General features: G+C 39.2%; 1 protein-coding gene across 3 annotated transcripts in view; it reads right to left on the bottom strand.

The window, feature by feature from the left end:
- The window catches only part of PCYT1B (phosphate cytidylyltransferase 1B, choline), a 35,841-nt gene that overhangs the window by 15,197 nt on the left and 8,034 nt on the right, over positions 1–12,610 (bottom strand). For 2 of the 3 annotated variants that reach the window (XM_061453304.1, XM_061453303.1), the window contains exons 2-3: positions 1,673–1,772; positions 163–279 (exon numbers count right to left, since the gene is read on the bottom strand). In XM_061453304.1, coding sequence (XP_061309288.1) covers positions 163–279; positions 1,673–1,772 — 217 coding nt within the window. Of the gene's footprint in view, positions 1–162; positions 280–1,672; positions 1,773–3,417; positions 3,470–12,610 lie in introns of those variants that run through there. The other variant, XM_061453305.1, reaches the window with a different exon arrangement.

Raw genomic sequence — 12,610 nt, forward strand, 5'->3', positions numbered from 1 at the left:
TAAGATATAATTCAAGGCAAATGGCCTATAGAAAGCCCCCAGAGTGAAAGCAGCGTTCAAAGTCATAGTGTATAAACAACTGGTGGTATGGGTATGGCAATAACTCTCTGATACTGAAGCACAGAAGCAAAAATTCAGTGCAATAAATAACTCTGATCTTACCTCCTACTAATAAGTAGCTATTTGGAAATAGAGTTTTGGCTTGCATAAGAGCTCTAGCATGGCCAGAGTGGAAGAGGTCAAATATCCCATCTGCATACACTCTGACAGGTCTGTCAACTGTGGAAAAAGAAACACAACAGTAATTTTTCAGACCCAAACAAGTTGCACTTAATTGTACTGGACAGGCTTTTGTTCCCAGATGATTGTGGAGATTCACCCCAGTTCTGATGCTCAAAGGCACCATGGGTAGACTTGGAGTGTTTTATCCTGCTCATTACTTGTCCTTCTCTCTGCTCTCTGCTGTTTTCTCTCAGACTTAGCCTATTTATTATCATCCATCATCCCTATATTCTAATTTAGCAAAAATGTCATCTTCCTGCCTCATTCAGGGTTCCACCATATGCCTTGTTCTTTTCTCTCTGCCTTTCTAGTCAGTTCTACCTTCTGGATTTTTCTTTTTTTTTTCCCATATTTTTTCATATCATCTCCCTTTTCCTCCTCTCTTGTCTGTGACTTTCTTTTTTTCACAGCTTAGTGCTGTAAAAACGTATTGCTTATGTCTTCTACATAAACTTTCACCTCCCTTCTTTCATACTTCCACCAAGCTTTTCTCTCTAACAAGCCTATGATGTCTTTTTCTTACCATCCTCCTGCTATTACCTTTATAACTCTTACTTTCTGTATGACATCTTCAGCAGCAGGCTCCAAACAGAAAAAGGACTTGCTTTACCAAATGACACAAGTAACAGCTGTGCCATTTCCAAGCAAAAGGACAGTGGAGATGAGAGCAACAGAGCTCCAGCCTTCGTGGACTGTACTTCAGTGCTACAGAGAGATGTCTCTGCTGTCAGGACATCCCAGGGAGAACACTGTTCCTTGCAGAGCTGACTGGAAAGCTGCGGCTTACCCCTATAGAGTGTACACGTTTTGAAAGCTTATTTTAAATAAGTAAAGTAAGTAAACAAAAGTGCTTTTTTTTTTAAGTCTCTTGTAATTTAGGGGGCGCTGAAGTACATATCTGGGACTTTATGTGAAATCATCCCATTTTTGCAGCCCAGTCACAAACATTCAGATAAAGAAATTGGGCATGGTTTCTTTGCAGACAGCAAATGGCCTTTAAGGCCACTGAAGATCTGACGTGATCAACAAGAACATTAGCGAAATAAGATTTCCAGCATACAGGGGCAACATGGGAAGAGAATCCAGGAGGTAGCCACTACACAAAACAATTTTCAGGCTGTCTGAAGTGGGCTGACAAGCCTTCCTTCTGACCAACATGTGGACATCCATGAAAACATCAAACTCTAACTTGAAATGTTTTCTCTTGTTTTTTTCTCTAACAGAAGATAATGGCCCTATAGTTGCTGCTTTCTTCCCCATTACCTGACAGCACCAGATACCAGACTGGCCTTTCTGCTTCCAAGTGGAAGGCACAAGTGGGCATTGACAGATATAAGGGAGAGCCTGTGCTTTGGGAGCACCCACTGCTGATGCAGTTCTCTCCACATACCTGGTGTTCCCAGGCGGGCTTGTGCGATGGTTAGCTTCTCATGGGGAGCTTGGCACTGACAGCTTGTTTCATCGGCAAATGGAGCAGGTGTTGTCAGAGTCTGGAAGGAGGAAAAAACACAAAGAAAATAAAAATATTTTTCCATCAAGTAGTTCAAAAAGAACCATCTAGCTAGTGCAGGATGCTATAACCTGGCTTAATGCTGGTTTGTTCTCTAAGGTGTTTTGCTTTTTGGTCACCCCTTTTGGAGCATACACAATTCACACAAGGTAAAATGATGAGGAAAAGAAAGCTTTCCAAACACATCATGCAACCTAATTCTTTGTTGAGAAGCTCAAACATTTTTGAGGTGGGTGCATTTACAACTTTTTTTTCCTGTTTGCAGAACAAAGTCAGGTTTGATGGTACAAGCAGCTTAATCCTTTGTTAGGTCTCAATGACTCCAAAGGCCCAAGATGCAAAATGTGTTCTGCTACCTGTAAATAATAGCTGGGAAAAATAACTGGGATTTGGAAAGTTTCAAATGAGCCACCTCTTCATAAGCACCAGCTCTTTCCACTGACATCAGTGGGACTGCGGGTTGTTTTGCTGTGTTTTTAATCAGTATCTTATATAATTTCGAGGAGCCATTCAAAACAATGCAAGAATGCAACCAGAAGCCCCACCTAACTAAAGCTAACCAGGCTGCAACTCCTTTCTCTGGTCTGACACATACTGTAATAGTACTAACGCTCTGCAATCAGAGCACTACAAGAGTAATTGCTCTGAAGAGCTTACAGCCTAAAGGTACAAGAGAGGGAGTAAGGATGTATGAAGAATGACGTGGCATTATCTGTCAGGAAACTTGATTTCAGAAACTGTATTTTCTGCCCATGCCTATGTAGGATGTTATCAGCGATCAGAACCAGATATTTATTACCTTCCATATGGTCTGATATGAAAAAACATGCTTCTACTGCTCTTGGCTTGAAATCTTTAAGAAATCATAGCTGAATTTTGGGTTGCTTTGTTTTTGTGAGATGAGGTGATGGTTGAGGCAAGCCGAAGGAAATCTATCATTCACTTTGCCTCTACCACAATTTAACTGGGACCCTGTGGCCTTGCAGCTGTGGTTTGGTTGGGTTTTGACAGTGACCGCTCGTGTGATGCACAGTTGTCATACCAGTTTGAGTATCCATGGTCTATCATAACAGAAACTCTTTCCCCCTTTACACTTTTTTCAGCTTTTAGATGCTGAATGCTTTTATTTTCTTTAGCATCCCTGAGATGTTTTAAGACATGTCATGCCTAATTGCTGCTGACTATGGGCTCACTGGCTTATTGCATGGAAAGCTCAGAGTACAGTAGTAAAATGACAGCAAAGACTTAAAGATTCAAATCTTTCTGCTGATTTACTATTAATTTTGTCTACTGAAAGCACTAAAATTTTATGCAGACTTCTTCCCCCCCCCCCCATTTTTCTTTCCTTTCTTTTTTTTTTTTTTTTTTTTGTAATCTTCAGTGTTGCAGGAAATCATCATCACTAGTATTTTAATGATGAAAATCACAGCATCTCTGTACAGACAAGGTTAAAAATGGAGAAACTATGACCAAGTCCAGGTTTCTGGGTTTCATGAACAGACGCTGTTCATCAGGCCACCCATGCTGCACAGTGTAGAACATTACACATAATCATACCACACCAGCTCCTTTATTTTCTAAATACTGTCTTTTTGCTTCTGGCTTTGTGATCTCTGTGTGCTAACCTGTCTTTTCATCTCCAAGCTAGGTCAAGTTACACAGCAGCCCTTACAGCCTGATTCCTGCTGGGATAAAGATGAAGGCAGAAATGTTAAAACAATAATGGCTATGGTCTGAGGCCTGCAACTGGGAATCAGATCCTAGCTCAGCATAGGCTGTTTCCTTGGAGATTACTTGAAGAAAATAGGCCAGGTTTGCAGGAAGCTATCTTTCCCCCTACCCCAGGCAAACACAGTGATGCTTTTAATCCATGTAAATGCCTTTGCCACACTAAAATTTTTCCCCCAGCCTCTGCTCAATGAAGAACCACCTCTATAAGCTTCTCATCTGTCCAGCTTTTGTAAACGCTCATCATTAAAGTTCACTTTATGGCCAACCAGACCTGTCAATATTCCCATTACCCAGTGACCTCTAAGTCACTGGATATGAAAATACATTGAATACAATAGATTAAAATCAGCAATATTTCACCAAAGCCACATAGAGAAATGCATAAATATCACGTGCTGACAGATTAAGGGAAATACAGCAGTAGCTTCCCAAAGAGTAACTATTTCATTTTATGTGGCTTAGAAAAAATGTTGCTGAGCTTAACAAAAAAATCTTGTGAGTAACATAAGATGGGATCATTTGAGCATAAGATAAAATATTTCAAGAAATTATTAAATCCCAGAAATAATTTATCACACCTCTTTCAGTCTGCATATAATTGCTTGTATTCTTTCCAGCTTCTTGTCAGTATTAACTAGAACTGGGAGAAGAGAGCAAGTAATTTACATAGCAACTTTTCATTTTGGTTAATCCATTAAATTACTTTTAGAAGTTTGCTTAGTTTTGCCAATAATCAGATGGCTAGACAAAGACTTTGTGCAAATGTACTTCTGTCTTTCCCTGACAGATTTCCCTTCATCTGTGCCTTCATTATTTTCTAGGCATTTACATTTTGCAATTAGTCAAGCAAGTCAAATTAGCCTTGTATTTTGGATCAAGGTGAGCTGCTGAGATCTGCATCATCCTGTAGCAGGGTGCTCTACAGCCTAAGTGCAAGTTTAGTGATGCATTATCTCATTTTGTTTGTTCAGCACCTGCCTCCTCCTTGTGTAATTTGGTATTTTTGTACTGGAAGCTTCAGTAAATTCATTCATAGTCACCTGTTCCCTGCCTCTATCTTTTCTCCCCTCAGTCACATTTTCAGGCTGAAGAGCTTTGCCACATTTATTTGCATGGAAGCTGGCAGGCAACTTTGATTATTTTTTGTAGCCCTTCTCTGTTAAATGCAAGGTGAGTTTTACAGTGTTCGAACTGATAATTCCTCTGGCTTCTAGAGCTTTAATAGATAGGAATAGAAAATCATTTACATGGTGCTCACGCTTTGTGGTTATATCTTTGACAACATAAGCACCTTACACCTGGTGTCAGCAAGGAGACCTTACTTTCATTTAAGTAGACCAAATGCCACATCATTACTGTATTATTAATATGCAGTGTCTACAGAAAGCTTATTACTTGTTGTAAATGGAGAGTCACTGGACTCTCTCCATTAGGACATGTTAGTGATACTTCAGAAGATGTTAAAAAACTCTTGCAATGCAAGGACTATTTCCTGGGAATGAAGATGCTGCATTCAATTATAATTTAATTCACTTCCATCCTGTCCAATAACCCCTGCATATCAGAAACCATTCATTCTATGACAAGTTTAAATAGTATCTTACTTGCATTCTCACAATTTTGCAAAATAACTGAATGATGCTCAATAAACTTCAGGACATTAAAAGATGGAAGGTAGGTAAAGGGGGGCTTCCTAGCAAATGCCTCACAGTTTCATTTGCACCCAGTACCATCTTTGTAACCCCTGACTATATTTAATGAGATGGAATCTCAAAGAGAAGAGTAGATTGTGGTAGGCAGCTCTGAGCTGGTTCTGTGGTGAGATACTTCGTGAAGAAACCCTAAGTGACAGCTAGAAGCAGCTTATTTTCAGATATATCTCAATGCTGCTGTTCTATTATCATTCTTCATAATAGCCATTTAACTCAGCTGCTAGTAAAAAAAATAAACATTCATAGCTTATGTTTCCAGTGAAGTAAAAGGAAAGTGGCAATTTGTAGTGGAGTCATACCACTGAAATAACAGGTTAAAGGCACAAGCAGCTCCACACACTCTCTTTTGTTTACAGGATATAATTAATTGGGTTGTTTGCTTGTTTTCCACGTTTGGTTATTGGTTGTGTTTTTTACATAGCAGCAAGGAAGACAGAAAATTTTTTTAAATGAGCAAACGTAGATCCATCTATGCCATAGTGCATCTGCCATTGTGGCTCTGCCTGCAGAGTAATTGCGTGCACCATGTGCTAATGGAAGGTGCCAATCTTTCATTTTCTCTCCTCTTTTTTTCTTTTTAAATTCACACAGCTACACTACCTTCCTCACCACATGACACAGACAAAACTGTTGTCCTCTTTGTATACAGAAGAGTTGTATCGTCATCTAAGACTTTGCCATCAACAAATGTCTAACAAATTTTCAGGTCTTGAACCACTACAGCTACACAGGCAAAACTTGGTAGAGCAGGCTGGGCCTGTGCTTTTAAAACAATTGAGCTGACAGACAAATTCTGTGGGAGGTCTGATGCTGTAATCTCCTTTTATCTCAGAGGCAGTATTTAAAACACATAACTCATTTTACTGGAACAAATCATGCGGGTAAGATCTGCTCATGTAAGGAAAGATTATTTTGGGAACCTGCTCCTGATGTTGGCAAACAATAATTACAGGGCAAGAAACACTGACATCAGTTTTAAGGCATGTTTAAAAGAAAAACACTATCAAAACTCTTGAGAATGAATTAAAAATACATGCTGAATTTCTGAAGTATGAATACTCTTTGCAAGTGGAAAGACCATGTTAAGGACTACCAAAGCCTTCTCTTAATGGTTCAGGGAGTGAACATTATGAAAGATGAAACTGAGGTTGTCTCATATATTGCCTTTAGTAACTTTGACCCAAACAGTTAAATTTATGAGCAGTTAAGTAAGTCGTAACTGAGTGTTATTGGTATGTGCCTCCAGGTAAGTTTTTCACAAACAATTCCAATATTAATGCATGTATAAAAAGAAAACCTAGCCTGTTCTCCCACAGTTCTGCTGACTGAGGGAAGTGGACGTAAACTAAAAACAGGGCAAACTAACCTAAAAAGAACAATAACTTAAAAAAAAAAAAAAATCATCTGTTTGCAAGCATTCCAAATTGCCTTATTCTCAGTTGCTCTTTTTGGGCTTTATCTTCAATCAAATATACTTTGCTCCTTGTTAGTATTGTCAGTAATGATTAAGTACAAGATGCAACTAAAAATGGAAGATATCACACAAGAAAAGCAGTTCCCACTGCCTTCTCAAGAAGCACAATGATGTATATATGTACAGATTAATAGATTATGAAACTAGAACAACTATTATATAATCTAGTATAGTACTTGCAAAAGGCCAAAGAATTTCATGACAGGATTCCTGTGTGACAGCCATAACTTTTGACTGAACTGGAATATGCTATTTAGAAAATAAAACTCATCCTAGAGGTAGGATGGCCCCCAAGTCAAGCAGAACTCAAGTGAAAGAACTGCTGCTGAAGCACCTCAATCTCCATGAACAGCAGCTGGAAAAGAATCGTGACCCTTGGCAGCTTACCCACCTGAGCCTGCTCCCTCCACAGCTGGAAGGAGCGCTGCTTACAAGTGACCCAGGTAGGACTCACTGAAAGACCAAACTACAGCTAAGGTGGCATGCAGCCTATGAGCCTAGATATCCTCTTGTCCTGATGGCTAAAGACCTAGCCAAGCTGTCAGATGTCCCAGCACTGAGGAGGGATATGCAGTATTTCAGGATAAAGAAGTGTGTGGCTCCTTCAACAGGGCACTGATTATCACATGGAAGCCTGCAGACACCACGGCAAAACAAGGACATTGCAGCGGGACCACAGAATCAAACTGCCCATGGTGCATTTGCAATTCAAAACTGAATGGCAGGTGCTTGCTGGCCCACAAGTAATGCTGAGGTTTGGCCACAGTCAACAGACCAAAAACATGTAACCACTGCTCTAATGCCACTCTGTGTTCTATTGATCAATCCAGAAAATGGAGATAATGTCCGTTCATATGGTTTAGATTTCTAATACCCATTTCTTTTTGCTTGTACATTACTGTACACACCTGATGTATGGCATAAAGGACCTAACTTCATCTTCAATGTAAGCAAGGGTTAATCTACTGAAATCAACTGAGTGATAGCTAAACTACTGCATGAATCTGACCCAGTATTCAATCTCTACTTGTGCTTCTACATAAAGAAACTTAATGTCTATCATCAATTATTTCATGTCAGATGTAGGCCAGCATTTTGTATAAACCGTTACTCAAAACAGAGCTGTGTTGAAGCTAAAAACCCCACCATTTTTCCTCATGCACAGGAGGCACATAATCTCTGCAGCTCCCCAGCTGGCAGAAGCACCCTGGGAAGAAGTATTTTCCCAAAGGGAGTGCACTGGGCTTCTCTACCAAATCCCTGAATCATCCAGTGCCTTTCACAGGAGCTTTTCACCTTATGCCATCTGTCTACGTGTGTGTAGGAAAGGAAAGCAGATTACACGGAAACAAAGGTATAAGCACATACTGGGATAGACAGTTCTGGCTGCATTGAGTGTCTACGCACAATCCTGGACGTGTGGTTATGTGCTACACATACCTTTTGCCTGGGTGGTTAGTATTTGGTTCCTAATTCTTTATTTCTTCTGTTCCATATCCATATATGTGTTCAATTATTTTTTTTACATTTTATAGCTATGTTACATTATAATGTTGTGTTTTTGAGGAGGGAGCAGAAGGAATCTATTTACACTGATTTTCTTACTCCTTTTTAAAGATATGATACAAACCTTCACAGTAATGACAACAGCACAGTTTAAGAAATTGGTAATATTCTCCTAATAAAAGCTGCTTCTAAAATAGAACTTCATATATACATTTGACAGCAAGGAATGCAATACATAGAATGTAATGTTTTCTCCCTGTGTTTGTGTGTCATTTGTGAATCCTGCAAAAATATCTGTAGTTCTGCATGAATATGTATCTTCAGAGATGGAACTATGACATTCCAGAACATAAACCAGTTTCATGTCCTTTGATGTAGTAAAGGGAAATCACAGCAGACTTTTGGTGTCTTTTAAGTGCAGCAAGATTTTTACATGTCCCCATGTGCCAACCATATCTGGCATGTTTCTATGGGTTTGTGCTTTTATGAAAATGAAAACTGACCCAGAGCAAAATCCAAACTTGTAAAGAACCAAAAGATATTTGGTCAAATAAAGTCATTTGGGATTCCTTAATTGTAAGGCTATTTACATATATATATTTATTCTTAGTTCCATACTGAAGTAAACAGATGGCAGACCCCCTAAGTCATAACATCACGTGAGAGAGAAACAGATGCATAGGACACTTCTAAACCACAATAAAACCTCCTAAATTCATCATTAGCTCCTCTGATTAAAATTGCATATACTTTTCAGTGACACAGGAAAGATAAATAGTACGCTCATGGAAATAAAACATCTGAAATCACTCTAGAGGTTTCATCAGACCCTCTCAAAATCTCATTTTCAAATACAGAGGGAGTAAGGCATCCAGGGATGAAAACATAGGAATCCGAGGCATGCAAGGTTTTGTTGCAATTATTTCAAATGTTGTGCTTAACATTTCATTGCTTAGCAGCAGCAACAAAGAAATTGTCTAAAGGAGTCTAGTGCCCTTTTAAACCATTATACAGCTCTGAGTGAAAATACTAAAACATTCTCCTCTACCCTTCAATAAAAGTACCCCAGTGTGTTCCAAATGTCCTCAAATAATTTGAAAAAAATTCATGTGCTCTCATTTCTTCTAAAAAAATCAGTAAAATGGCTAAAGCAGCCAATACCTAAAATGATGTGAGAACTGTGATCTTTAATTGTACCTGAGTCTCATTCTCCAAAGTACTGTAGATTCAGTGGCCACAAGATAATTGATACCTATTTCCTATTGAACTGTAGAAGTCTGTAGCTTCTGAATCTCAAGTCAAGGCAGTAGAAATAAATCCAGGCTTGGGAGCAAGCACTGGGATAGCCAGGGTGAACCTCAAATGGCCCTGATGCTTACAGTGCCTTTGCAGAACATGTTTTATCTGCCACATGGATAGTTCCTAGGTCTCCAGCTACTCTGCCCTTCTAGTGGTGATGCTGAGCAGAAAAAACTAGGTGTGTACTTCTCACGGGGCCCTGATGCCATTTCCTGCACAGGCAAATGAGATCTGGCCACAGCTCGAACTGCCTGAGAAAAGGCATCTGATGGTAGGCAGCACAGATCTCATTTAACAGTGATCTCAGGTACAGCCCAGTACTCCTGGGATCACATTGCCAAGGACAGAGCAGACACAGCAAAATGCACCTATCTGCTTCTTTACATCATCTTGAAGATAGATTCACTTTACTTTCAATTTATGAAAACTGCTGCTTAACTCCTGCCTGGCCCTCTACCTATCATCGTCCCTGCGACCACAGCCCAAAACAACCACCTACCTATCTACTACCTCTCATCCCCTGTAGCTAACTTGGGTTTATTCAGGTGGATTTCTGCTTATTTGGTTTCTTAAGGTTCCTTAAGTTGTTCCTAACTTTCCCTGTGAAGAGCCTGTATTCTTGATTTGGGCTCAATCTCACATTGCACTCAAAGCACAATGAGGTAAGCACTGTGATGGAAATCCATTGCCCTGGATTCCCTTAGGTGACCTAAGGACTTCAGCCAGTTTTGGAAACAAAACATTGGTTCCCAGGACCCAACAGTACATCCCCAGATGTTCCCACTGATGCCTGTGTAGGATGACAGAGGCGTTAAATATAAGGAAAAGAAGCTTGCAGTGTGTTCAAGGGGAAGATGAGATCACGCAGTAAGTTTTGAAGTTTAAGTGAGTTTCAATGTGTATTTGCTTCTGGTTTATCTGCAGCACTGTCCTTATAAACTGCCATTGTTTCCTTTTATGAAAGACACTCTGGAATTACCTTCCTGGACAAAGTGTGTTGAATGCCTGTTTGTTTCTTGCAGGGTGAAGACTCAGGGTAATTCTCGATGTGCACACCACTGCTTTAAGCAGCTGCCCGCATGTGGGACCAAAGTCAAACTCTTGATAACAAAGGACATAAGTAAATTACAAAAAAAATAAGCAAATCATTTCACAAGGCTTTGTAGTTACTCTTTGGTGTTCCCTCCTATGGTATCTCTGCCATCCAGTTAAACTAAGAGCTTGCCTTTTTTGCAGGACTTTTTAGTACAGACTCACACAGGTAAACCCTAATGCTGGGATAAACATAAAACTATACAAACCAGGACTGGAGAAATGCTATTTCTGTTTAGTTCTTTACTTGACTACAAAACTGCTAAAATCACTGCTATGGCTAAAGCCTATGACTCTAATTGGTTTGTTGCCCTGTTGTGCATTGAGACTAAGGTATGTGCGTCACTCAGAGAGAGATTTGCCTGGCATTCAGGTATGTGGAAGTTGAAAATGTAAAAAAGGCAAAGATTAAGTGAGAGATGGACCAGGGGAGTTGACTGAAGCACAAATGCTCATTAATGCTCTAGTTGGTTATGAAAACCCAAAGAGTGTCTTGGGAAAAAAAATAATCGCAATTTATATCACAACAGTACTAGGCACTGGAAAACACCAGGTCCCAATACATACTGAAACTTAAGAATTGCCTTCAGTGTCCCGTATCTTCCTGCTCTTTGAAGGAGATAGGGGCTTTCTTTAGTCCTACTGTGACACTTACTGCCAAGCTAGCAGGGTCCATAGCCTAAAATCAGAGGATCTAGTGCAGGTATCCATTAAAAATATTCACAATTGTAAGGCTTTAAATAAATAATTCCTATTTCAATGAAAAGGATGACAACTATTTCAGAAAAATCTAACCCTCTTTCCACCTTCTAAAATTTGAGCTGATTTGAAGTTACATTTTTTTCTTTACAAAAATTGTTTCCTAAAAATTAGCCTATATCAAGGACTTTAAAACCCAGACAACTGATTTTCAGGACATGTAATAACCAATGAACAACATTAACAAGTCATCTCTAAGTATCACAGGCTTTACTTGCCACCAGTTGTATCATTCTGAGGGACCAAACCCATCCTGAGGTCCAGGATAATAAAATGATACTAAAATGTTAATTGAGACACCATCTTTAATTAACGAAGTGACTTGGTTACTGGCTCACCACTGTATATGCTACCTTCAAAGCAGCTGGATCAGAGAAAGCACTGAAGATCTTAAAACAAATCTGACAAGAACTTGATATCTGTGTTACTAGATCATCTGTCAAGGGGTGATTCACTTTAACTCTTCAGGTCACCAGCTCTGAAATCTTCTCACTTCAGACATGACCTGACTACACTTGCTTGCATCCCTCCTTGTGCCCCAGCAAGTACATTATACTTCACCAGGCAATTTTTTTTTTTTTTTTGCCTGAAGATAACCTAGAGTTGCTGACAGATAAGATGCTACTTTAAAAGGACACACTTTCCATAAATATGTATTCAAAATGTCTCCATTGTCCATTATTGGTACTCAGGAAGTTCTACAACATCATAATGAATTACTGTTTTATTTGCGTACTCTCGCTGTCACCTTAATTTCCACAGAAATGGTACTGGAAAGCAAGATACTGTAAATACTGGTATCATATTGTCAGTTCTCTCTTTAAAATCTTTTAAAATGTCAGACTACATGGAGTAATATATTCAAACGGGTTGTTATATCTGAGCTTTTGACAGAGAAATCTAAGACAGCCCGAATGAATTAACACACTGCAGTAACAACATGTGAGCTAACTTTGCCTGTTAAAACAGCTCCAAAAGCCTCCCATGAACAAATTAACAGTCTCCTTTAAAGTTGATTCTAATTATAATACTACCAAGTAGAAAACATTAATTTAGGTCAGCTCAAGTGACTGCTGCTATTTCTTGTCATATTGGAACAATGTTTCAACTATAGTGTGGAATTTAATTACTGAAGTTTGATGTTTAAATATGTTTCAATTAGGACTGAATTCTGGTGTTAAATGATCTAATTTCCAGGACTAAAATGTGGCATCCCCCATGCACTTTCACACCTCAACATTGTCC

Source organism: Pezoporus flaviventris, unplaced genomic scaffold (assembly GCF_033815535.1).
Source record: "Pezoporus flaviventris isolate CSIRO_AGI_PZ_B2104156 unplaced genomic scaffold, CSIRO_AGI_Pfla_v1 ptg000015l, whole genome shotgun sequence".
Classification (NCBI taxonomy): domain Eukaryota; kingdom Metazoa; phylum Chordata; class Aves; order Psittaciformes; family Psittacidae; genus Pezoporus; species Pezoporus flaviventris.